General features: G+C 40.5%; 3 protein-coding genes across 3 annotated transcripts in view; 1 reads left to right on the top strand and 2 right to left on the bottom strand.

The window, feature by feature from the left end:
* Positions 1 to 6,821, bottom strand: part of LOC120568348 (low-density lipoprotein receptor-related protein 8-like) — a 75,994-nt gene extending 69,173 nt beyond the window's left edge. The window contains exons 1-2 of the mRNA XM_039815775.1: positions 6,653 to 6,821; positions 5,809 to 5,925 (exon numbers count right to left, since the gene is read on the bottom strand). Coding sequence (XP_039671709.1) covers positions 5,809 to 5,925; positions 6,653 to 6,719 — 184 coding nt within the window. The 5' untranslated portion in view covers positions 6,720 to 6,821. The remainder of the gene's footprint in view (positions 1 to 5,808; positions 5,926 to 6,652) is intronic.
* Positions 6,822 to 18,722: 11,901 nt separating this feature from the next.
* Positions 18,723 to 20,387, top strand: tmem125b (transmembrane protein 125b). Its single transcript, XM_039814713.1, has 2 exons — positions 18,723 to 19,114; positions 19,248 to 20,387. Exon 2 carries the CDS (start codon positions 19,290 to 19,292, stop codon positions 20,001 to 20,003), a length of 714 nt encoding a protein of 237 aa, XP_039670647.1. The 5' UTR covers positions 18,723 to 19,114; positions 19,248 to 19,289; the 3' UTR covers positions 20,004 to 20,387.
* A 5-nt stretch (positions 20,388 to 20,392) lies between these two features.
* On the bottom strand, positions 20,393 to 23,025 carry LOC120567737 (type III endosome membrane protein TEMP-like). The gene is made up of 3 exons (XM_039814714.1): positions 22,919 to 23,025; positions 21,625 to 21,814; positions 20,393 to 21,440 (listed from the first exon to the last, which is right to left on the bottom strand). The coding sequence occupies exons 2-3, from the start codon at positions 21,791 to 21,793 to the stop codon at positions 21,043 to 21,045; spliced, it is 567 nt and encodes a 188-aa protein (XP_039670648.1). The 5' UTR covers positions 21,794 to 21,814; positions 22,919 to 23,025; the 3' UTR covers positions 20,393 to 21,042.
* Between the last annotated feature and the right edge of the window lie 15 nt (positions 23,026 to 23,040).

A 23,040-nucleotide genomic window follows, 5' to 3' on the forward strand; every position in this document is an offset into this window, starting at 1 on the left:
GTGTTGAACCACAACGGAAGATTATTCTGTTTTAAAACCAGTGTTGCACAGATTTCCAGTTTATGCTGTTGTTTTAATACCGTGGCAATATTTTAATGATTCAACTGAACTAAAACAGCATTTTTAATGAGGCAACTCACACTGTTAAAAGTAAGAAATATAGGATTTGTTTTACTTCTGAGATTTCTGGGAGTTGTAATGTTTAAAATGATGCAAATGAGTGCTTTCTTTTACGTGTTAAGCACTAAAAACCAAGTGGAATGGGGGATAAATGCATGGTGAGTGGGGGCAAGGGGTTGCGGCTGAGTGATGTTTTATATCCCCACATTAATCCCTCTCTCTCTCCCTTTCTTTCTATGAGCATCTTTGCACTAATCTGAGATAATAGCTCAATTGCAGACTTCTTAATGATCACTTTGGGCATGCTGGCTTTGAGACACGCAGACACAGGCCAGTAGGCCAGTAGGGCCAGCGACCAAGCAAGCAAACACAAACACAGTTACACACACATGTGGACAGGGATTAGACATAGGCTGTATTAGAGCAATGGCCTCTGAGAGCGTTAGACACCTGATGCCAACAAATGCACTAAACACTAAGTGCACCCAGGGAGAAAATGTCTAGTCACTGTCTAACGGTCAGCTTGGCCGCTGATTTAAAACCTAATTAATACTTAATTAACTACTGAACAAGTATACCATTACTTACTGCATTTACTGCTTAATGGTAAGGTCAAATATCTCTGCATTTCATTACTTAGTTACTTATGGATGCTGTACATCTTCTTTTTCTTTTTTAACCTTTATTCATCCAGGTAAGTCAATTGAGACTTCTCATTTGCAACGCCTCACTGTCACATTCAAACAGTTACACATTCAACGCCTCACTGTCAAACACATCTCTTCACGCAACACAGACTGTGGAAGCTAAGACTGGGGGGGGGGGAGGGGTGGACACATGCACACAGACCAAAACATGTTTTCAACACTGCTAAGTCAAAACATAACAAGATGATGGGTCTCTCTCTCTCTTTTCCCCGAAACCTCTATGACACAGAGCCGAACATTCCGGGTAACTGTATTATTAATCTGTATTTACAAGTGGATCCCAGTAGTTGGCCAAACTGCTTCCTCGTTTACAATCAGTGGACATAACTTCACATATATTGCTGTCAACTAGCCTGGCTTTGTGTCCACACAGCGAGGAGAATTTATAAACAACATAAAAACAGAGCCATGAGTACTGTGCTCCAGTCACCCATCAGGAACACTATGATTTTTGTTGTTGAAAGAAAAGAGAAGAGAAGAGAAGAGAAGAGAAGAGAAGAGAAGAGAAGACTGATACAGATGGTATCTATAGCTAGACATAGGTAGCTATATTATTGATGGTAATTGGGGCCAAATTGGTTCCAAATAGGTACGCATAAACAGATAAACAGAGATGCAGGTAACACAACTGTAAGTGAGCATTAAGAGTTCTGGAGGAGATTTCTGGCAGCAAAATCTTGTCTCTTTTTGACAAAGGAGAAGGCGGTTGAAAACATCAAATGCAACACAAAAAGCAAATCCCATAATGTGAGACCCACTTACTTTCAGTTACCATTGAATAAATTCTTTCTCAATGTTCTGTCATTTGTATCCCAGCAACACCTGAATCCTCTTAAAGAAAATGGTAGGATTTCAAAGTTAAAGCCAGTGAGCAACTGTGACTATCGTCGAGAGATGGAAAAAGCACTCAGAAGAGCTATATGGTGCCTTTCAGTTGGCATGGCATAACCTCCTCCCTGGAACACACAAGAAGCCAAACTAACCTTACATAATGTGATCAATTTACAGACAAGAAAGAAAGTAGAGAACAACCACATAACAGACCATGTTCTTGAGACAACATTAGAGCTGGGCAATATATCAATATTATATCAATATGGTGATATGAGACTAGATATCGTCTTAGATTTTGAATATCGTGATATCGTAATATGACATAAGTATTGTCTTTTCCTGGTTTTATGTCATTTTCCGAACTTACCAGACTGTTGTAACTGTTCTATTATTTGCCTTTACCCACGTAGTCATTATATCCACATTACTGATGATTATTTATCAAAAATCTCATTGTGTAAATATTTTGTGAAAGCACCAAGAGTCAACACCACAATATTGTTGCGGTATCGATATCGAGGTATTTGGTCAAAAATATCGTGATATTTCATTTTCTCCATATCACCCAGCCCTAGACAACATCATAAATAAAAGATACCTGCACACCGGATTCACATTCATGGTTTTACTCTGTCTTCAACTGGTGTCAGATGTAAGCTGAGCAAAAAGCAGCTGAGGTTTAAATACTGTTGAATAAAGAATTAAGCAAGGATGGAGGGATACTTTTTCCTTTTCCTAAAACTTGCTACTGTGTGTTGGCAGGACTTCAGTTACAAGTGCAGCAGATGAGGCCGCATCCACTGAAAGGCTTAGGAATAAAGAAATTAACAATGACTACAGGAGGTGTGGGGAAGCGTCAGCAGTTTCAAAAGTGAGTTGGCCTCTTAAGGAATTTATTGGGATGTATTGGGTAAAAAACTCAATGGGAGGAGGCACACAATTTGTTGCTGACTCTGCATCTCAGAGGAAAACAAAAGAATACTTTGAGCTCTACAGTATGTGGTGATGTAAAAAAAAATAAAAAAATAAAATAACCCTCCCTGCAGGTATCGCTGTTAAATTCATGAACAAATGGATCGTTATCAAATGCAAGGATGAGAAGAAAGTCAGGCAGATGCGCTGGACTTTGCAGGTAACGCAGATAGATGGAAACTGAGTGATATGCTGCTATAATCAGGGGGAGGATTAAATGGAAGCTCCATGTCAGAGTTGGCACAAATCTGACTTTGAGAATTCAAGGCAGAATTCTTTTGTCGCCTTCACTGCTGTCAACTGCAGACGAGGCAAGAGGCAGGGTGGCTTGGCATCTCATCCTCCTCAGAAATGTTATGCAACCAGTAAACAAAATATACAGTTTCTATTATGGTTTATGTAGATTCAACTTTTCAATTCTTTGTCAGAAAAGTCCAGAGTTCATTGGTATGCATTCATTTGTGTTTATGCTCACGTGCGTCTGGTCCATACTTGTGTCTGTGCATACCTATGAGTGCAATTATGCATATATGAATGTATGGGTGCATGCAGGGACTGGTCAGGGGGGAATAGAGTTTGGATGATGGGGGATGGGACGGAGTCTGGGGGAGGATGGGTGGGGGATGGGTGAACAGAAACAGGGTGGAGGATGAAGGGGGATCATGATGCATAAAGGGTATGAGCAATAACAGTGTTTTAATATATTTACACCCGTTCTGTGAGGTTCAACTACAAGCAGCAGTCAGGTTGGAAATAAGGTGACACTGGCATGGTAAATAAGGAGATGCGGCAAAGGTTGCTTCCTGTCAGCATATTTCATAACCATGGTCTGCTGGACACATTCAGTTACTGGATTCTTGGGCTTGGCATTGTGTTGTAAAATAATACATTGTGAATAAAAGTACAATAAAAAGTGAGCCCATCCGTTCAACCATTCAGAAACTTAATTTAAAAAATGCAACCACTTCACAGTCAACAAGAAACTAACTGTGTAATTCCTGCACAGGATTTGCTGTGTGTACAAGCTGAATTCTTACCACACTCTCCCCCCTGTGCAGCATATGTTGTGCAGGTTTACACTTCAGTGCACTACACTGTCCCTCTGTCTTTTAGCCTCCTCATATGCAGAAATAGAAAAAAAAGAGTTTACAGAAGCAACCCCAAGAATGACTTAAATATTTGCCAGAGCTGCACAGTGTGCCAGAGAACCTCTTCTCTAAATCAAACAGGGTGAAAGTTGAACAAATACTATCCTTGGCCAATCAGTGGTCCAACATTACCAGACTGCCAGTGCAGAGACAAATCTGACTCTGCGCAGGCCTACCAGCCTCATCTGCCTGCCTACGCAGGAAAGGAAAAGGACACAGCGTGAAGGCCACTCTCTAATATAATGGCAAGTAATACTGGACTGTCATAATCATCAAATGGTTGGTTGACAGTAGTCTCAGCTTAAAAGGCTTTCAGGAGGAGTGTTTTCAGTCAATCCCTAAATGTTTAAGAAGCCCTGCCTCATGGAAAACACACAGGGGGTAATAAAACCTCGCTGACAATTTCCTATTTCATTCATAAAAGAAATACTGAGGAAATAAAACCTGACAGAGTAATGGTTTCTCCAAACATCAGGGGTTTGTGTGTGTGTGTGTGTGTGTGTGTGTGTGTGTGTGTGTGTGTGTGTGTGTGTGTGTGTGTGTGTGTGTGTGTGTGTGTGTGTGTGTGTGTGTGTGTGTGTGTGTGTGTGTGTGAGGCAGTGACACATGAATGTTTTAGGAGCAAAGATGCTTCAAATGACCGACTTTGTTTGGCATGCCTGAGGACTCGTCCTGCTGGCCTCAGAAACAGAGTAACAATGGCAACACCTCCAGACTAACGTGCAAAGGAACTATGAGGTTTGTATACAACAGGTCTGTGTGTGGGGGAGTTTGTGGGAGAAAGACACAGAAACAAACAAAGACAGAGAGAGGTATGAGGAGAAATAAAGGAGTATGTACAGTATACATGCATGTGTGGAGAGGTGCAGGAATTCCTCCCGAGTTACAATTAGCCCAGACACAAAAGAACATTGCAGCATGGCAAACATGCAGGGCTTGGATTTAGCTTTGGCACAACTTCACTGGTTTCAGCGCAAGCATTCCTCCAAAATATAGGCCACTGGCTCACAGTCAGACAGGAAACTGAAATTCTATTATTTCTGCTCAGAACAACACATCCAAGCTACCTGTCAGAGCTTTGTGCACTAGACCGATGCACCACGCAATCTCTCAGCTGGACAGCTTCTTATTTGAAGATGATTGGAAAATGGTTCCACCCAATCAACCCTCATTTTAAAAAACATGCTTGTTGAGCATATACTATATAAAGCTTTATATAATAGACATATACATATATATATATATATACATATATATATATACATATATATATATATATATATATATATATATATATATATATATATATATATATATATATATATATATATATAGCAGGGATAAAATCACCTGCCTGAGGCACACACACACACCTAATCCCTCAAAACATGATTTTACTTGTGCATCTTTGTAAAGCTTTTATGTCTCCCTAAAAATAAGGCATTGTCCTGCTGCATAAGGCACAAACAGAAAAAAATAAATGCTAATAGGATAGCAAATCCATAAAAAGAATACGAAATGGGCAGATGCCTAGGGGAGATATGCGTGTATTCCTGGTTCATAATTGTTAACATTGTGAGAAAATACAGCTCATTAAGATAGAGGAGCTTTAATACACATTCCAGTCATGAACAGACTATAAGTCAAGCTCTAATGGATAGCTGATGGGAGCAGATCCAGGTATTGTCTCTTGATGAGATTAATGATATTCATCTAATTAGTTTTTTAACTTTTGGAATATTTTTTATGGATATAAAAATACCTAATGGACCATCTATAAGATCATAAGAATACAATAGGATGCTTTTATGTTTTAGCACAGTTAATTGTTCTGGGTGTGTGGCATGGGGAAGGGAGGAGTTGCAGTGACCTACAATTATGTTTTTATTCTTTTGTTCTATATTTTTAATTTAATAGGCTATTCCTATTTATTGTGATATTTGCATAACACCCCAATCATCACAGGTCTTTTCCCACAGCTAACAGACCTTGTTTGCCTAAATGTGTCCACCGATTTTAACACTTACGACAGTTTTCTTCATCACTGTTGTCTGAGCAGTCGTCATCGTCGTCGCACCTCCAGATTGTCGGTATACACCTTTTGTTGTTGCACTGAAACTGTCCATCCTCACACTCATCCGTTGCTGGAAGAAGAAAGAAAAAAAAAGAAAAACAGCGTCAGGGGAGAACAGCGTCCAGATGGATCAGCATCAAACGGATAATGTGGAGTAGTAACCGCTCGTAGTTCAACTGTCATTTGCAAATGAATGCCTAATTGATATTCAGCATTCATTCAGGCCAATTGGCTGAGGCGCTGGGAGCGTCATGGTCTGTGTTTTCTTTCAGTTATTGATCTACTTTACCATGATAATTAAATGCTGTTAAATGGGAGAAGAAGGAAACGGGAGACGAGGCCCCGTAATTCTCCACAACATGAGGACAAAGATTCAGTCTAGGCTACTACAGAGCTACTATACCTCTGATGCAGTATGGACGCTCACAGCCGGGAAACACATGACAGATCCTGGACACCACACAGCCATCCATTCAGAGACCAAGCAATCGCACATTAACATTGAACAAGTCATATTCGTGTGTATTAATGATCGAGAAAAGTATTGTTGTTGTCTTTTCTCTCTTTAGTATCAAACGAACGAGCGCGCTGAGTATAGGCTACCCCCGGCAGCGCTTCTCACCTCCACAGCCCCATCACTCTCTCACACACACACACACACACACACACACACACACACACACACACACACACACACACACACACACACACACACACACACACTCACACTCACACTCACACCACGGTTAGATTTGATTTCGTTAATGTCTCAGACGCAGGGGAAAAACACTACTGACCTTCCGAGAAATAAATCCTCAGGACTAACGAATGAAAAAGTAGCAATGTCCTTATATCCGTCCACATTTCTAAAGTAGGTGATGGAGCTCATTCACATCCACAAAACAAAGCCCGAAAGCCGCTCTTGTTGTAACGCTGCGACGCTGCTGCCTGCCTCTCCGCTGTGGAACACCCCCTCCCTCCGCCTCACTGGCTGCCCGGGGCGTGACGACAGCGCGTGGGGCGGGGACAAGAGTAGAACAAAAAAAAAAAATGAATATATTGTAGTATTTATATTTAAAGTATTTTGAGGTTGAAAAGTCATCCTTGACATTGGAAACAGTAGTTGACAAAACAATTGGTCAATGTATAGCTTTTCCGAAGCTTTCGAGCAGTAATGGGCCTTGATTTAATATTTTTCGTCAACTACTGTTTAAAGCTCAAAAATAGAATAGACAGATTTTTTTTCTCCAACTTTTTTCTAAAAAAAAAAATAGAAAAACTAACAGAACTCCAACTAAATTACACAGGCCACAAATACATATAGTACTGTAGGTGCTGTTGTGGCCAATATGGGACAAAACATGGGCTGATTTGACCCATGTATTAAGTTAATTGTGATAACTTGCCTCTATGTTCATAATTCAGCCTTAAATTGGAACACATTTTTAATATTACGCTGTAGTCTAGTGATTGCAAACCAATATCATAGTAAGACAACAAAATACAGAGAGGTAACCAAAAATCCAACGCTGACACAGCACTGTGGAGACTTGCACCAAATTGCTTCACAAAGACACATGTATATGCCAGCCACTTGGTTATGGCGTTCCAGATATGTCAAGTAGCTGGCATAGTGTAAAGGAACATCTGTCCCGGGCATGGGCTGGAGGTCCCAAGGTCAAAGTGGGAGGCCTTTCAAATGTCACTGAGAATGACAAAACTAAGATCCTGTGGGAGTTCCTGGTCCAAACTGATTAAATGGTGATGGCTAACCAAGCGAACATCGTGGTGGTCGACAAACAGCAGAAGAAGGCAGTTGTGGTAGCAATCCCAAGCGACAGCTACATCAAGAAGAAGGAACATGAGAAGCTTGAAAAATACCAAGGGCTTAGAGAGTAGCTAGAGAAGGTATGGTAAAGGCAACAGTGGTTCCAGTGGTAATCGGTAGAGATCGGTATCGCCTAAAACTGCCTAAAACGCTGGTATCGGTATCGGGAGTTTATGCACCGATCCAATACCACGCAATAAAGCCCTGAAGAAAATCTACATTAAAGTAGTTTATTTATGTTCTTTTTCCTTTATAACTGACTGTCAAACTGGATAATAAAAGAAAGTTCTGTGGCATTCATTGTTTGTGTTTGTTCATGTTTTACAAAGAGTTTAACCTGAGCCAGACCAACAACAAAGATAGAAATCATATCACATCCATACAGGGATAGTAGTATACAGTTGTTAAAACATAATAAAATATATGACACACTGGTATCGGATCGGTACTCGGTATCGGCCGATACGCAAGTTCAGGCATCAGAATCGGTATCGGTAAGCAAAAAATGGTATCGGGCCAGCTCTAGTAATCGGTGCACTCTGGGCTGTGACCCCCAAATTGGGACAGTGGCTCCAACAAATTCCAGGAACAACGTCCTCTGAGTGCAGTCCTAGGAACAGCTAAGATACTGCGCAGAACCCTCAGGCTCCCAGGCCTCTGGTAGAGGACCCGAGCTTGAAGGAAGAGGACCACTCTGGATGGGGCAAGTGGGGAGTTGTTTTATATATATATATAAACACACACATGTGGGATCAGGGAATTTAGATAAAAACCGAAAAAACTACTATAGCATAATAGAATAGATGTATGTAATTTGCCCAACCAGTGCAACAGTCAGTGTACCCCACAGTCTTAAGTAACGTCTAATAGGCCTTTTTACAGCCATGCATTTTGACTTGTCACAGTAAGAAAATCAAAGTGTTTCTAATACATTAATGATGGCTCCGCCAGCATGCACAATACCAGCACCATAAAACAGAAGCAGCTAAATGGAATTCAGCCTCCATTACAATTTTTTGGTGATTGCTGGGCTACACACTAAAAGTGAATGCTTAGACAAAAGCATCAAAACCCATGCCTTACGTTTTCTGCTATGCACTTTATTTGCAATTCTGCAACACACTTCTTGCAAACACTACACACTGTTTCTTACATTAGAAACTTTGTTTAAGAATGAAAACTATTGCAATTATCTTTAACACAAATTCATGAAAACATTATTTTGCTAGCCACCCTCTAACGTTAATCCCTATCCTAGCAACATTAGCACTGCAGTAAACACCTGTTTGGTGTAATTCAAACCTGTATTCTTAATGTTGTGTTTATAATATGGAGGTAATAATGCTTTTTGTTTTATAAACAAACATTTGTTTTAACAATCCAAGCATAATTTTCACCTTGTGTGGAAAATGTAGGTGAAAAACAAAACACTAGTCTAACATTAAAGTGCCCATATTATGAAAAAATCACTTTTTCTGGGATTTGGGGTGTTCTTTTGTGTCTCTGGTGCTTCCACACACATACAAACTTTGAAAAAAATCCATCCTTGCTGTTTTGAGTGAGATACGGTTTCTGAATGTGTCCTGCTTTCAGTCTCATAGTGAGCTGTTCAAAATCGGCTCGGACTGTGACGTCACAGTCCGAAATGAGCTGGCTAACCACAACCGTTAGCTCGTTAGCATGCTAACCGTTAGCGTTAGCATGCTAACGCTAATGCTAACGCTAATGCTAACGCTAGCATGCTACGTCGTTCTCAATAGCAAAGCACTGCTACAACACACACAAGTTCACCATAATCTACAAAAGAACTACTTATATGTGTGCCCTCATTTAGAAGTCTCCCAGCTAATCCTGCCTTGTAACTGACCAAAGTTGGAGAAACAGGCTCTTTTACTGTCTCTAGAGTTAGATAGCTGACATGATCTACATCTGAACTACTGAGCATGTGCGAGTGCAATCAAAGATAGTACAGAAGAAGAAGATGAAAAGAGGTCTCACTCTGTAGCTAAAACAGAAACCAGGTGAAAAGAGGATCTGCAGCAGTGAGAGAGAGCTGTGCAGTACTACAACAACAATATGGTGTTTTTTGAAAATTAAACCATGTAAACCTATTCTGGTAAAATACAGTTATGAACCTGAAAATGAGCATAATATGGGCGCTTTAAAGTTACCCCACTAGCTAGAACTGCTTTTCAAAATAACAAAACATTTTAGGTATCTTTTAGTCAGTGTTCTTGAGGCTCTACTACTGTTAACACATCTGTCATGTAATCCATGAAGACATGAATATAATATATTTCTATTGGTCTGTCTTCATTTTTATACCTGTTAACAGTGCAGTATTGTGGTGGCAGGACTGCAAACGTGTGATAGTCATGGAGAAAACTAGCCAACGTTACTTTAGCTAACAACTGTGTAACACTGGTTTCTAGTAAGCTATGGGAAGTTAATCAATCTGTTGTCATTATTCGGTAAGTATGTTACATCAACTTAAAGGTAAGACTGTCAGAGGCCTTTAGCCCTTTTTGAACATCAAAGAAAGAACCAACAAGTTGTGTGGGCTGTTTTCTGGCTAGAGAAATGGCTAACAGCATGACAAACAACATCTCCTGGGTTGAGCGAAATAAGTAAGGAATTCAACATCAGAGAAATGCATTTTGACACAGCATTTATCCAGACAAGTGCACTAGCTAGTAATACAAATCAAGTGTGTGTGTGTGTGTGTGTGTGTGTGTGTGTGTGTGTGTGTGTGTGTGTGTGTGTGTGTGTGTGTGTGTGTGTGTGTGTGTGTGTGTGTGTGTGTGTGTGTGTGTGTGTGTGTGTGTGTGTGAAAGTGAAAGTGAAAGTGAAAGTGAGAAAAAGAAAGTGGGGTCCAATGGTTGTCCATGTCACACCCACTGAGCCAGTAAAATCAATTTTGGAGCATGACAGACAGAAGGTAACAGTGGTACGTTGGTGGGGACTAGCAGGAGCAAATAAGAAGGATCATGAGGTCAAGCAATTTGGTGTCCCTGTGGTGTGTTTTGTGTTTACTGTGGGTGGAGTAATTTAGAAAAGTAGCTAGCTAGAAGTCTACTCAGGTACATCGCTGTGCGTGGATCCACACACATAGCAGTAAACAAGAGATAGAAAGAAAGTATGGCTGATGGAGAGCAGAGGGAAGTAAAACACACAGGACAATATGGCTTTATTGAGGCAGAAACCAGCGCGCTGGGCTCCACCTGTTTCAGCATCTACACATGTCTCTTGCACAGTACCGTATCCTGTTCAACAACCCCATTATTAATATACCCCAAGTGCAATAATGTGATGTGATTCTCATTTATATGCAAATTATGCAAAGGTGAGCCGCAGGCTGTACGGTTTCTCAGAGGCAGCAGCAATAGGAAAAGGCCCCCTGTTCCTCTTTCATTAACCAAACTGCAGCGTTATTGCTCTTACTAAACACAATGATGTAATACTCATTGGCAGATAAAAGTGCATCAGTAGTACATTTATTTACAAGGTCTAGAGGCTCCCAGCCAGAGCAAACAAGGCTGCCTTTCAAATCTAGGCCAAGGCCATTGCTGACAGCATAATCAGTCATTTTGATGGAGATAAGCTGAAGGATAACTTAATCCTCCTCCCAACCTCAACATATAGTTAAATACACAAGCAGACAATGGCGCACATATTTGTCCATTGCATCACATTCACCGCCAATAAAGTCATGGCACTGTGGAGAAAATCAAGATAGTTGGGGCCTGTTGTCATGGTTGCACAGCAACCACCTGGCAAGAATGAAGCAGTAGGAGCAGACTGAAAGAAAAAAAAATTCACAGCGGTTGTTGAACAGGTGTTCAAATCTGTTACAGGAATTATAGTCTGAAAATCAGTATGTTAGAAATATCAGCCAATGTGATTTTGGCTCAAATGTGTTCCTGCCTGTAACAAATTCAGATTCTGAGCTGTGACCAGGGTGTTTAGCCATACAGGAAAATATTCCAACACAAACTCTCTTTTGTCTCTTCAAGGAAAATATACCCAATACGGCAAGTTGTTAGGCAAATGACTTGGGAGTCACAAAGTAATGAGTTTTTAGTTTAAATTTCTATCTCCTTAGGGTGTATGATTCTCATCATGCAATATAGACTTATTATGAAACATGGTTGGATCCAGCTGCCCATAGTCATGGCTCACGTACTGTAGGTTTTGTACTTTGAAAGATAATTATTACACCTAGCCTAAGTGTTATCATTCATGCCCATCGGTCTTGCTCAAGTAAAAATAAAGTGATGGATAACTGATGTAGCATAAGAAATGTTTTCAGTTTAGTTGCAACTCTGATTCTCACCCATCAGAGATAATGCAGAGTAAGTAAGTAAGTCAATTTGCTCTGAGGAGTGAGTCATGAAAATGCTTTTAACACACTGAGGATTAAGCAGGAGGCTGGGTGAGAGAGACTGTCAATCAACTGAAATATGCAAATACTAGAAAATACTTGAGAGCAGATTTTGCATGCCTAACACAGGTCATGGTCACAAGCCACTGTGGAAATAGTAATGATGCTAGATGAAAAGTCAAGGAATCACCAAAGTTATTCATCCAGAGGGGAACATGATTGGTACAAATTTGAATGTCAATCTGTCCAATAGTTGTTGAGATCTCATTTACAAGCCCACAAGTCCACCTGCTGGTGGCACGAGAGAAAACATCAAGGGATCACTAAATTCATCCTCTGGGTACCACGAATGTCTGTACAATCGTCATGGCACCCAATATTTTTGGGTATGCAGCAGAGGGGGAGGTCCCGGGTGGCACCCGCCCCCCACCCCTCCCCCCCCTGGTGCCCCCCCAATCCATTAAGAAAGAGTGCTGTCAATATGACAAATTTGATTTCCATTGGATCAGAGTACTGTCACTTTGCTGCCTGTTCTGCCAGTCGCTGCCTTTCCATTTGGTGAATAGATATATATATATTTTAAACACACATTGCATGGCAACTGTGTGCGGCCAGTTTATAAATTGTAAGAAATAAATTGTGTATTGCACTTTTTTCTGTTCTGTTTCCTATTATCTGAAAACTGTGTACAGCAAGGTTTTCTTTGTTAAAGTTTGAGGCAAGTTTATTGTAAGTGTATTGCACGGTTCTGTGAAAAAACATCTTCCCAGCCCTTGTCACATGACTATCAAAATTTTTGCCATCAGAGCCCATAGAAAATGTGTATTGTATTTGGATACACAATTTGTTGAAAATAAAAACATTAATTAATGAAATTAATGAGTGTGATGTGTTGTATTTAGCAAAATTACATTGTGTTGTTCTATCCTATCCAATATTTCCTATATTCCTGAGCAGATTTTCTATGCTGTGCCACCCCACTTAAGAAATCCTGGAATCGCCCCTGGTATGCAGTAATAGTGCTTGTGAAGAGCAGAGGTGTGTGTAACATGCAATGCAATAACTTCCCCACAAATTGATACACCGCAGATGTATACCGTAAAACATTTTTTGTTATCTTACAGGGCACAGCACATGCACCATCAAAACCCCTTATCACTCAAGCTTTTTGACAGACTGTTTACAGATGAGTGCTGCTGCTGATATGAAGTCACTTTATGTCACATCTCTCTGCATGAGTGACACCCGGTTAAACTACGTCTATATAATTTTGGGGGAAAGCTGTAAGGAGAACTAAAGAGTTAGGATTGGTAAGGTTTATCTGTGTTTATAGTGTGTCACCTGTTATCAGGGGCCTCAAAAATTGGCAGTAGATCCTTTTCATTTGTCACAGCAACCAGTCTGGGTGATGTGCCACATTTTCTCAACATTATGGATTCAAGAGAGGCTTCCAGTATCCTCAAATACAAGTCACAGCAATCATGGAGATCAGCAGTTCCTCTTGCATGTGAACACCATTTCAGTAAATAGTATGACTTCTACTCTGGCCACATTTCTTATTTAATTAACCTTCAGGGAACATTTGCTATGTGTGCATACTAGCTTTTTCCCAGCTTTTCTCTACTCTGCATACACACAGCTGCAGAAGCTGGCATCGGCAGGCTTTATGGTTTAGTTACAGTGTAGCTATTCCACTGAACACACTGAGCACTGAAGCAAACAGGTTTTTGTACCTGGCTCAAGAACACCTCAACAGCTGCTTTTGAGAGATGAGAGAGACACTTTTGCTTAGTTTCCCCACACTTTTCCGCAGCTGGTTGAGGGAAACTTGAACGGTGACGCTCCGGTCACAAGCCCAGTTCGTCTAACCCAGTGGTCTAAAACCGTGAGATTAGTTCATCCTCTCTGGTTGATGTTCCCCCTGTCAGTGAAATCACCTGCTGGTGTCTCAGGCCAGAATGAGAAACTGTTCTCACAAATCTCTTTATGGCTCATTCATCGTTTTGTCAGAAAGCAAAGGGCCTACTGCTGCAGGTTTGTGGAGGCCGCTGTTTCTGCTCAACACTCCTACAGCGCTCTACTTTAATCTTAACCTTAACCCACCAGCACTTTTTAAGCCTCTAAGCAGAATTTCATCCTTCCTCCACACCCCCAGTTTTAAAGTAAACGTATAAAAACCTGAGGGATGTTCTTGTGGATGCTCTTCTTAAATAGATTTTACACTTCACATAATGGTGCACCGACAACTACAGTACCTGCAGTTAAACGTGGAAAAGACAACCCACAGTGACAAAACTGAACCCCACCTCCATCCACAGCAAGACAGTAGAACAGGTCAACAGCTTCAAATATTTTGGACTCATCATAGACAACAAACTCAGTTTTGATCAACACATCACTGACATCCATAAACGATCCCAGAAAAGGCTCCATGTCATATGCAAACTCAGAGCACTGTCTGTTGCCCTCTGCAATAGCAGCCCTGAACAATCTGCCTGGTTGACACTGCTGTGTAGTGGGATGATAAATGTATTCATGGAGATTTTGTGTAATGTATATCTTTGTTACTATTTGTACTGGCGGTGAAAACAAATATCATATAAAAAAGAAATAAACCGAATTGTGAGGATTGCCACAGGACACTATGCAGCCACTTAATTGCTAATGCTCTGGGTTGGCAACCTTCTGAACATGCAGGACACTGAAGGTGGCGAGTCTTATGACACCTACACAGCAGTGAAATGTAGAGTTACTCAAGTACTGTACTTGGGTGCAATTTTACAGTACTTGTAGTTTACTTGGGTATTTCCATCTGCTAAAATATGCTTCTACTCCACTACATTTCAGAGGGAAATATAATACTCCTCTACATGAATTTGACAGAGATAGTTACCACTTACTTGGCATATTTAAGAATTTTCATACAAAACATGATCAGCTCATAAAATAGGATGCATCGTCATAGATTAAACTACACAGTACAGTAATTAAATTAGATCCACCTCAACAAGCTTCAGCAGCAAAATTAAAATTATGTTTCCTTTTAGATGTTAATACGTTTGTATATTTGTTTAAGACTTTTGCTTGCAATGGAGTATCATTACATTTCCATAAATAAAAGATCTGAGTAATTCTTCAACCACTGCATGCACTGTACAACCGTATACAGTATTATTGTACAGGCGTCGTGTCGGCTGTGGTCTAAACTTATGTGCTGCTGCCCTCTACAGTTTGATCTTTGGCAACAACAGCAACGCCTCACATTTTGCATAGGAATACAGATGTTGTATATAACTGTACTGTTGAGGTAATATTATGGTAAATGGGACAGTTGCAATTATTAACCTACCAAAACATAACAATGCATATTAATAGTGTTGATATTGTATTAAATTCTGTAGATGTGGCTCTCTATTCAGTATATTTAAAATGAACCAGTGACTATGAGGTGAAAGTCCTGTCTTTCATCTTTAAGGAGGTATGAGGCTGCACTGTAGGATTCAGAGCCCTTTTTTGGATAAATAGTCCAAACATTTGGACAGAGTACAATTAGCAATAGCAAATGCAAAAACGTGTTACTGTCTAAACACATATGGACTGCACTCTATAGCCTATATCATGCCAGAATTGTAACCTCATTTGGTAAAGTAATCCATAAAAAGCAGAATGATAAATCTTATGCTCAGGAGTTTAGAACATGTAATATGTTATTTATTCACACATCTGTTCATTTGTCAATCAATTTTCTACATCAGATGCATTTTTGGAGTCTCTCCCAAAATGCAACAGGCATCCACAGGGCCAACAAACAGCTTAACATATACATTTCTCAGCTGTTCAGAAAGATGCCAAATACATGATAACCTGTCAATTATTTAATTAAATAGTGTTGTATTTTGCTTAATTGCTGGGCTAATTGCTTCAATTATTATGAGGGCAGCATTTATCACAACTTTACAGCATGGTGAAAGCAAGACTAAATGCCCTGCTAGAGTTGCCTAGCAACTGTGTTAACTGATGGTGCAGCAAAGGTTACAACATGGGTTAGTAGCAAAAACTAATAATTAGACTAATTATTACAATAAACTAATGTGTCCAGCCTCGTGTCTTGATTTGAGTGGTTGCACAGTATCAATGGCGACAAAGCAACATGGTTATTTGTTACCACTTATAGGTTGAATCATATTAACTGGGGACATACCAGTAACTACTTTAGATTTTCCCGTAAAAGGAACCAGTACTCACCAAAAAAGGTGACCAGATATGTTGATCTGCAACTGCCAATCCAACCCCACTCAATATTAATTTAGGTCGTTGTATTAAATCATGTCTTTGAGGGTGTTTGGATCAGGCTTTTACACGGCTTCATCTAATTCATACAAAGTTGTGGCACAAAAGCACAAACACATTCAAATGAAATTGTCTGGATGAAATAGTAGACTGTAGAAAAACAGGTAACAGCTATCATTCTCCAATCATAAAATGTAGTGTATACTGTATAACACTAATAAGAATAAGACAAAGGCAGCAATTACATCACCATCCCTGATAATGTCAAGGACCAACTGCAGGTAGATGACACAGCATCAGCACTTTGTACTAACCAAGGATATAACATATATTGTAAGTGAGTACAATAATGTCAATCAATCAATCAATCAATCAATCAATCAATCAATCAATCAATCAGTCAACCAACCAATCTACCCTTCCATTTCCTCATTTATTTATATATTTTATCATTTTGTCTTCCCTGTTCACCTCATAATAACAAAGCAAAAATATGGATAACTTTATTTGTTAAAGATCATATTTTGACATTTGGCTTTAGTTGATATGCAAAGGCTCAAAGATTCAAAAGCTGAATTGTACACTTACAAATATTGTCCACTAGGGGGAGAAAGTGCATTTTGAGCTCCTCGCATAGTGATCGCATCATCATTCATAACACTGTGATGTTATGGCACTGAGTTTGCTATTATTTGTTCAGTAGTAAGTTCACTCTCTTGATGGTTTGCAGTTTGGGTTTCATTCAGTTTAGTACAAAACTAGGTATATGCAAGCACTGGTTATAAAGTTACAGGAAGGCTTTTGAGGTCTTTCAGTAAGCTTTTACTGTAACTGGAAAATAACACTACTGTAATATCACAGCTGAGTTGACATTCTCTTTCAGTCACAAGTGAGGGGAGCTCCACTGCTGAAAGCTACAGATTTGTTTAGTAACTACGATGATTCATTTCACTCAGTTCAGCATTAGAATTAGGTGTTCATGATGTGTTCATACATGTGCTGAACACCTCTATGCCTCCAAACAATACTTAAAATCATGGTAGCTGTGGGCATTTGGCTCGGTTGGTGGAGCAGGCGCACATGTACAGTGGTTGATTCCTCAATGCAGAGGGTCCAGGGTTCGGGTCTGACCTGTGACGGTTTTCTCTCCCCTTTCATGTCTGAGCTGTCCTGTCATTAAAGGCGGAAATGCCCATAAAAAAATCTTTAAAAAAAATAAAAAATAAATCATGGTGGTTGCATGTTTCATTTAAATCTTCTCAAAAACATTTTTGTCTGAAGAGCCAAAAGAGTAAATAAAAGAGAATGCATTCAAAATGTGAATGTTATCAGATAAATATGTGCAGTAAACATGCACATACCTTATCTGTCAATCAGAGCTTTCTTACTACAAAGAGTTTGACTTATCAGTACAGGAAAAGCACATGTCTAACCTAAAACATTAACAATGGCTCCATTATATTTAGTTGTACAAGCAAGCCAGGATTCAAGGCAAAAATGGAGCCATTATTACTGTAATTATGTTAGTGGCACCTGTATTTTTTGTACAATCTTGTTTTCTTTCCAAGAGTTAGAATAAAGACTTGTATGTCTGTCTGTTAAATAGGAAGCTACAGCCATGGGATGATTAGCTTAGCTTAGCACAAAGACTGGAAATAGGACAGCTAGACTGGCTCTGTCCAATTGTAAAACATCTCAGCTATTTCTTGGCTGGGCTCAGCGACTTTCTGGAGTTTATGGTGTTTGCCAGTAAATATTCTGTTACATAACCACCCTTAAAACCACAACTTGCAATATTTAATAGACATATGAGAGTGGTATCAATCTCCTCATCTAAATCTCCTCCAAAAAGTGTTTCCCAATAAGTCAAGGCAAAATGTTTTGCAGAAATATTGTCTGCTGTGGCAGGTATTACTGGAAGACACAGATCAGCAGGCCCATGTCAGTGGGTGTCTCATTGAGGAGAGGCAGCATTCACTGTGGCCTATCTAGAGGCTCAGAATAGGGTGTGAATGACGCTATCCTTAGGATCACAGAAACTCCATTATTACAACACACTGACATCACTCAGCCCTCCACAACAGCAACGCAACACCCCTCCACGGCTCACACACACCACCGTCCGCCTCCTGGAGCACAGTCATTGTGTTCAGCGATCAGCCTATTGTCTGTGTGGGGGAATGGTGGACAATGTCGCCAATCTCTGTCCGAACCATGATCCAAGACTGCTATTGTGACCCGGCTTTTTACCCACTTAACCAGGCCAAATGGTGTTCCCGTGTGATGAGAGGAGGATGGGGGTGGGGGTGGGGGGGTCCTCTGTTCTGCCTGGCACTGGCAATCTGTAAGGCTAGTACAGTCACTGTGGTAATCAGGCTACATACACAACACTCACCCAGGATGTCAACTACATCATCACTTGTCTACTTACAGTGAGTATTACACAGTGGAAGTCCCTGCCTCTCTGTGGCTGGGGTCCATGCCTCCAGCATGAAGTCAGGTTCATTCTACCATCTAGACTGAGAAGAGTTTCATCCCTGAGAGCAGCTTGAGCAAATTAAATCTACTACTTCACCATTGGAAAATTTCCCTTGAAGCCGGATAGTGTCTAGGTGAAACACCCATGTTTTCTACAGAATGAAGCAACAGGACCAAACAACCATAGGATCTTTTAAACTAACTTCTGCAATGCTTTGACTAAGGTTGTGTGATGAGACGCAGATGGATGGACAGCAACACATGACGCTCATCTAACACCAAGTGAGTAACTGTTTTCACAGAAGCTGAGATGAAGCACAGGATGTTTTGGCTGATAATACAACTACAGTTATATAGTTGTGATGAATAGAAAAGTAACAGTTAAAAATCATCTTTTTCTGCACATTCTTACAAGGTGTCAGTCTGGTTTTGGCCTGGCTGAGCTGTGACCATTGCCATGCCTGACATGCAGACCTTTTACCAGCCCTGCCACACCATCCGTCACCCCCCAGGTCTCTACCTGGACCCCTCCCTGATGCAGCGACGTGTCCTGGAAGATCAAGTGGAACTGTGGTGGTTCAGAGAGCCACGCCGCTCCCTGTTGTGCTACTGTGCCTCTGTGACCCTCATACTGGGGCTGGGCCTCGGTGGCGTGGGCCTTCTCTCCACCACCACCAGCCTGTCCGGGGAGTGGCGCCTCGGGGTGGGCACCATGCTCTGCCTCTTAGCCCTGGCTGTTCTGCTCAAGCAGCTCCTCAGCTCCGCCATCCAGGATATGAACTGTGTGCGAAGCTGGCGTCGGATCGACCAGCTGAAGAGCGGCGGGAGGGCTGACCCGGCACTGATGTTAGCTGTGGGACTGGCAGTGATGCTCTGTGGGACGGTGCTTCTCTGTGTGGCCACCATCGGTAGCCAAGCTCATGACAGCAAGGAGATGTTGGTGTCTGGCCTTGTGCTGATGGCTGCTGGAGCGGGCATGGCTCTAGCTGTAGTGGGCTACAGTGTGCTCATCTACCTTAAAAGAAGAAGGGAGCAGAGGAGGAGGATGATGATGAGAATGAGCAGAGTAAGGAGGCTTGGGAGTCGAACTGTCAGGGTGTTCAATGTCTCGGGAGGACAGATGAGCCAGGCCAGGAGTGGGACATTGTCCAGCAGGACCAGCCTGATCTGAATGGACTAAATCACAAACGGATCAAAGACTCTTTGAAAGCAAAGATTAGAATAATTTATCTAGCACATGTGCATTTTGTTTCCATTAGCATAACTACAACGACTGTTGAACATCATCAAAATACCTGTAGTTTGTAAAAGAACAACAGACTGCTTCACCGCATGCTTTTACCAGAGGCTCAGTAATGTGATGACTGAATACAGCACTTTGATACATCTGAGTAATTATGGTTGAAAATAAAGACTCGGTAAGTGTTCACATCAAATCAAAACATCATTGTGTTATATCCTCTATATCTTCTCTGTATTCATTATGTTTCTGTTTTCTACCACCTACTCAAATAACAATGTTGGCAAAGTGAATAAAAGAATGAAGAAATATGAAACAACTTGGAATTATAAAGAATTTATTCATAAAGTGCATTTCCAATAAAATTATTTCAGACTATACATACAAACACATTGAAATACCGTTTACTATCTTACATTAGCAGGGTACGAACAGCAACTTCCAACAACTTACAGATGGATATACACACACAATGTATTCATTTTAAAAAGTATAACAGATTCCATCTGTAATTGGAATATTCAGCATTAAAGGAAAAATCTGAGACTATCTGGCAGGCAACATTTTGACTCACCAGATCTTCTTTGAGAAAATAGCTAAGACAAAGGGACATGTATATAAAGACAAGTGGCATCTAATGAAGACCCAGTCCAGTTAAAACGTTGCCTGTCTCTTTGTCTTATTAATTGTGCCATCTAGAGTTTTGCCTATTCTGGTCTGACAATTATTTAAATTAAACAATATAATATAATATGTACAGATTATTTGACTTTTTGAGGGCAACTTAGTCTTCACAGTTCATAGACACATGCAAGGTGTAAGTGGTTGCAAGTAGACAATGATTCATTAAGGGGTCACAAGCCAGAAAGGTGAGCAATCACTGCTTTTCTCTCAAAATCTTCTTTAAAGGGTCATTATTTTTATCTTAGTTGGAAACAGCTGTTTATGATGAAGTCTCCCTTTATTTAATTCACCCTATAGTGAACTGAATATCATCATCGCTGTCTTCTATCCCTTCCTCCCCCTCTTCCTCTCTCTCTCTCTCTGCCCTGTCTTTCTCACTGGCCTGGATATAGTTATCCTCAATAAAGCCATCATCATCATCGTCATCCAGCCCTCTTGGAGTCCCTCCAACCACTCCCATTCTACCCACCACACTGTTAGGGAAGGAGGGCTCGTCCTGGCCATACTGGCTGACTCCATCGGCCTCATGGAGCAGAGAGTGTCTGTAGCTGGCCAGGAAGCGATGGAAGAGACGAAACTTGACAGACATCACGATGAGGAGTGAAACGGCGAGGACTGTGCCCAGACCTGCAGCCAGATAGGAATACTCCAACGACTTTGGGCTCTCGTCAGGATCGACTGCCCCTGTGAACACAGCCGGAAAACATTTGTATTGCATAGACATGTAGCTATAAAGACAGAGAGGTCAACACCAGTGCATTCAAAATTCAAATTAAAAGTTTCCTGTAACTGAAGTGTTATAGAGTTCAAAGTTCTTCAAACACACCTGGTTGTAAATAGTTGGATGATGGTAAAGGTTGTTGCTTACTTAGAGTTTCAGTATTGTTACTGTTGGTGTGATCTTCTACTTCCATCAGAAGATGTCTTCGAGCGTCTTTTTGTCCCCCAACATCAGATATGGAAGCCTGAAGTGCTTCTCTGATAAAAGCTCCACAAAGAAAAACCACCACAAAGGTGCTGCAGCTCCACCGGACCATGTCTATGTCCTGAGGGAAAACCTGAAGAAATAATCATTTAGTGATTACATCTACTGAGGAGCATGAGAGGGTGTTGGAAATTAGAGGCACAACAATTCTAAACATTTAGGACATTTTGGGGTATAATATTTTCCTTTGGCGTTACTATCCCTTAGATTAGCAAGAAATAAATGCTATGTAGGGAAATACAAGGAGGGAAATTTGCACTAAAAAAAACATTACTATGGATGAAACATATAGCTGATCTTTTTACACATAATGAGAAGGTGATTTCGTCCCCTTCTCTTACATTGCATTCAGAAGGGATCTTTTCACATCGGTATGGAGAGGAGAAAAAATCACAGCAACCAATAACTCTCAATGTACCTATGGGATTAACAGTGTTGTTTAAAGACAGACTTTGAAAAATGTGAATCCCTCTTTTAATATATGGCTGATGATGAGACATCCTGACACCTGTAGTGAGGATGACATACTTCATGTTTTATATTTCATGGCCAATAAACTCTTGTTACAATGTCTTGAGACAATAAACTTAAAACTGACACTGGAATATTAAAGGGTTAACATGATCAAAATTCTCAAAGCATGTTCAGATCTGATTGGACAAATTGGAGATCTATTACGTTGTCAAATTATAATTTGTATTTCCTGTTTTAACATTTGATTCCAAAAGCTAATGAGTCTGTTATCCTTGAGCTAACAGGTGTTTTTAACCAGCCAATAAACACCTCTCTTGTGGCTTTGGAAAGGACCTTTTCACAAACAATTTGACCTGAACAAAAACATAAGACTTTGTGATTAAATAATCCTCTTTTCACTCAGAAACTGTCACATAGAGAGTTGTCTTGCCAGCTCTTGGGCAATGTTCATGATTATAGTCCTGAACTGCTGACTAATTAACTTTAAACAAGTGGATGACATATGACATGACGTTCTGGAACACTTAATCCACATAGAAGAAATATAGTATATCCATACTTTATATTTTGGTTGACGATATTTAATTTGAGGCAGCAGTACACAGGTAATATAGGATACAGAGGCACACATAGAACTGTCAATTTATACAGTTTACAACAACACGCACACACACACACACACACAAAGTCTAAAATGGCATACCTGTACAAAAATGACAGAGCAGGTGTATGTCTCCCTGACTTTTAGCTGCTGTGTTTGTCTTCCTCTTCTGCTCCTTCTGAGGAAATAATGTGACTTGCTGGGCAAAGGTTGCTGGACATATC

The sequence above is a fragment of the Perca fluviatilis genome, chromosome 11 (genome assembly GCF_010015445.1).
Source record: "Perca fluviatilis chromosome 11, GENO_Pfluv_1.0, whole genome shotgun sequence".
Classification (NCBI taxonomy): domain Eukaryota; kingdom Metazoa; phylum Chordata; class Actinopteri; order Perciformes; family Percidae; genus Perca; species Perca fluviatilis.

Excerpts from the sequence above, each read along its gene's own strand:
- tmem125b (XM_039814713.1), top strand. The coding sequence starts at position 19,290 with ATGCCTGACATGCAGACCTTTTACCAGCCCTGCCACACCATCCGTCAC.
- LOC120567737 (XM_039814714.1), bottom strand. The coding sequence starts at position 21,793 with ATGGTCCGGTGGAGCTGCAGCACCTTTGTGGTGGTTTTTCTTTGTGGA. Across the intron at positions 21,441-21,624 it reads TAACAATACTGAAACTCTAA|GGGCAGTCGATCCTGACGAG; the intron begins GTAAGCAACAAC and ends CTGTGTTCACAG.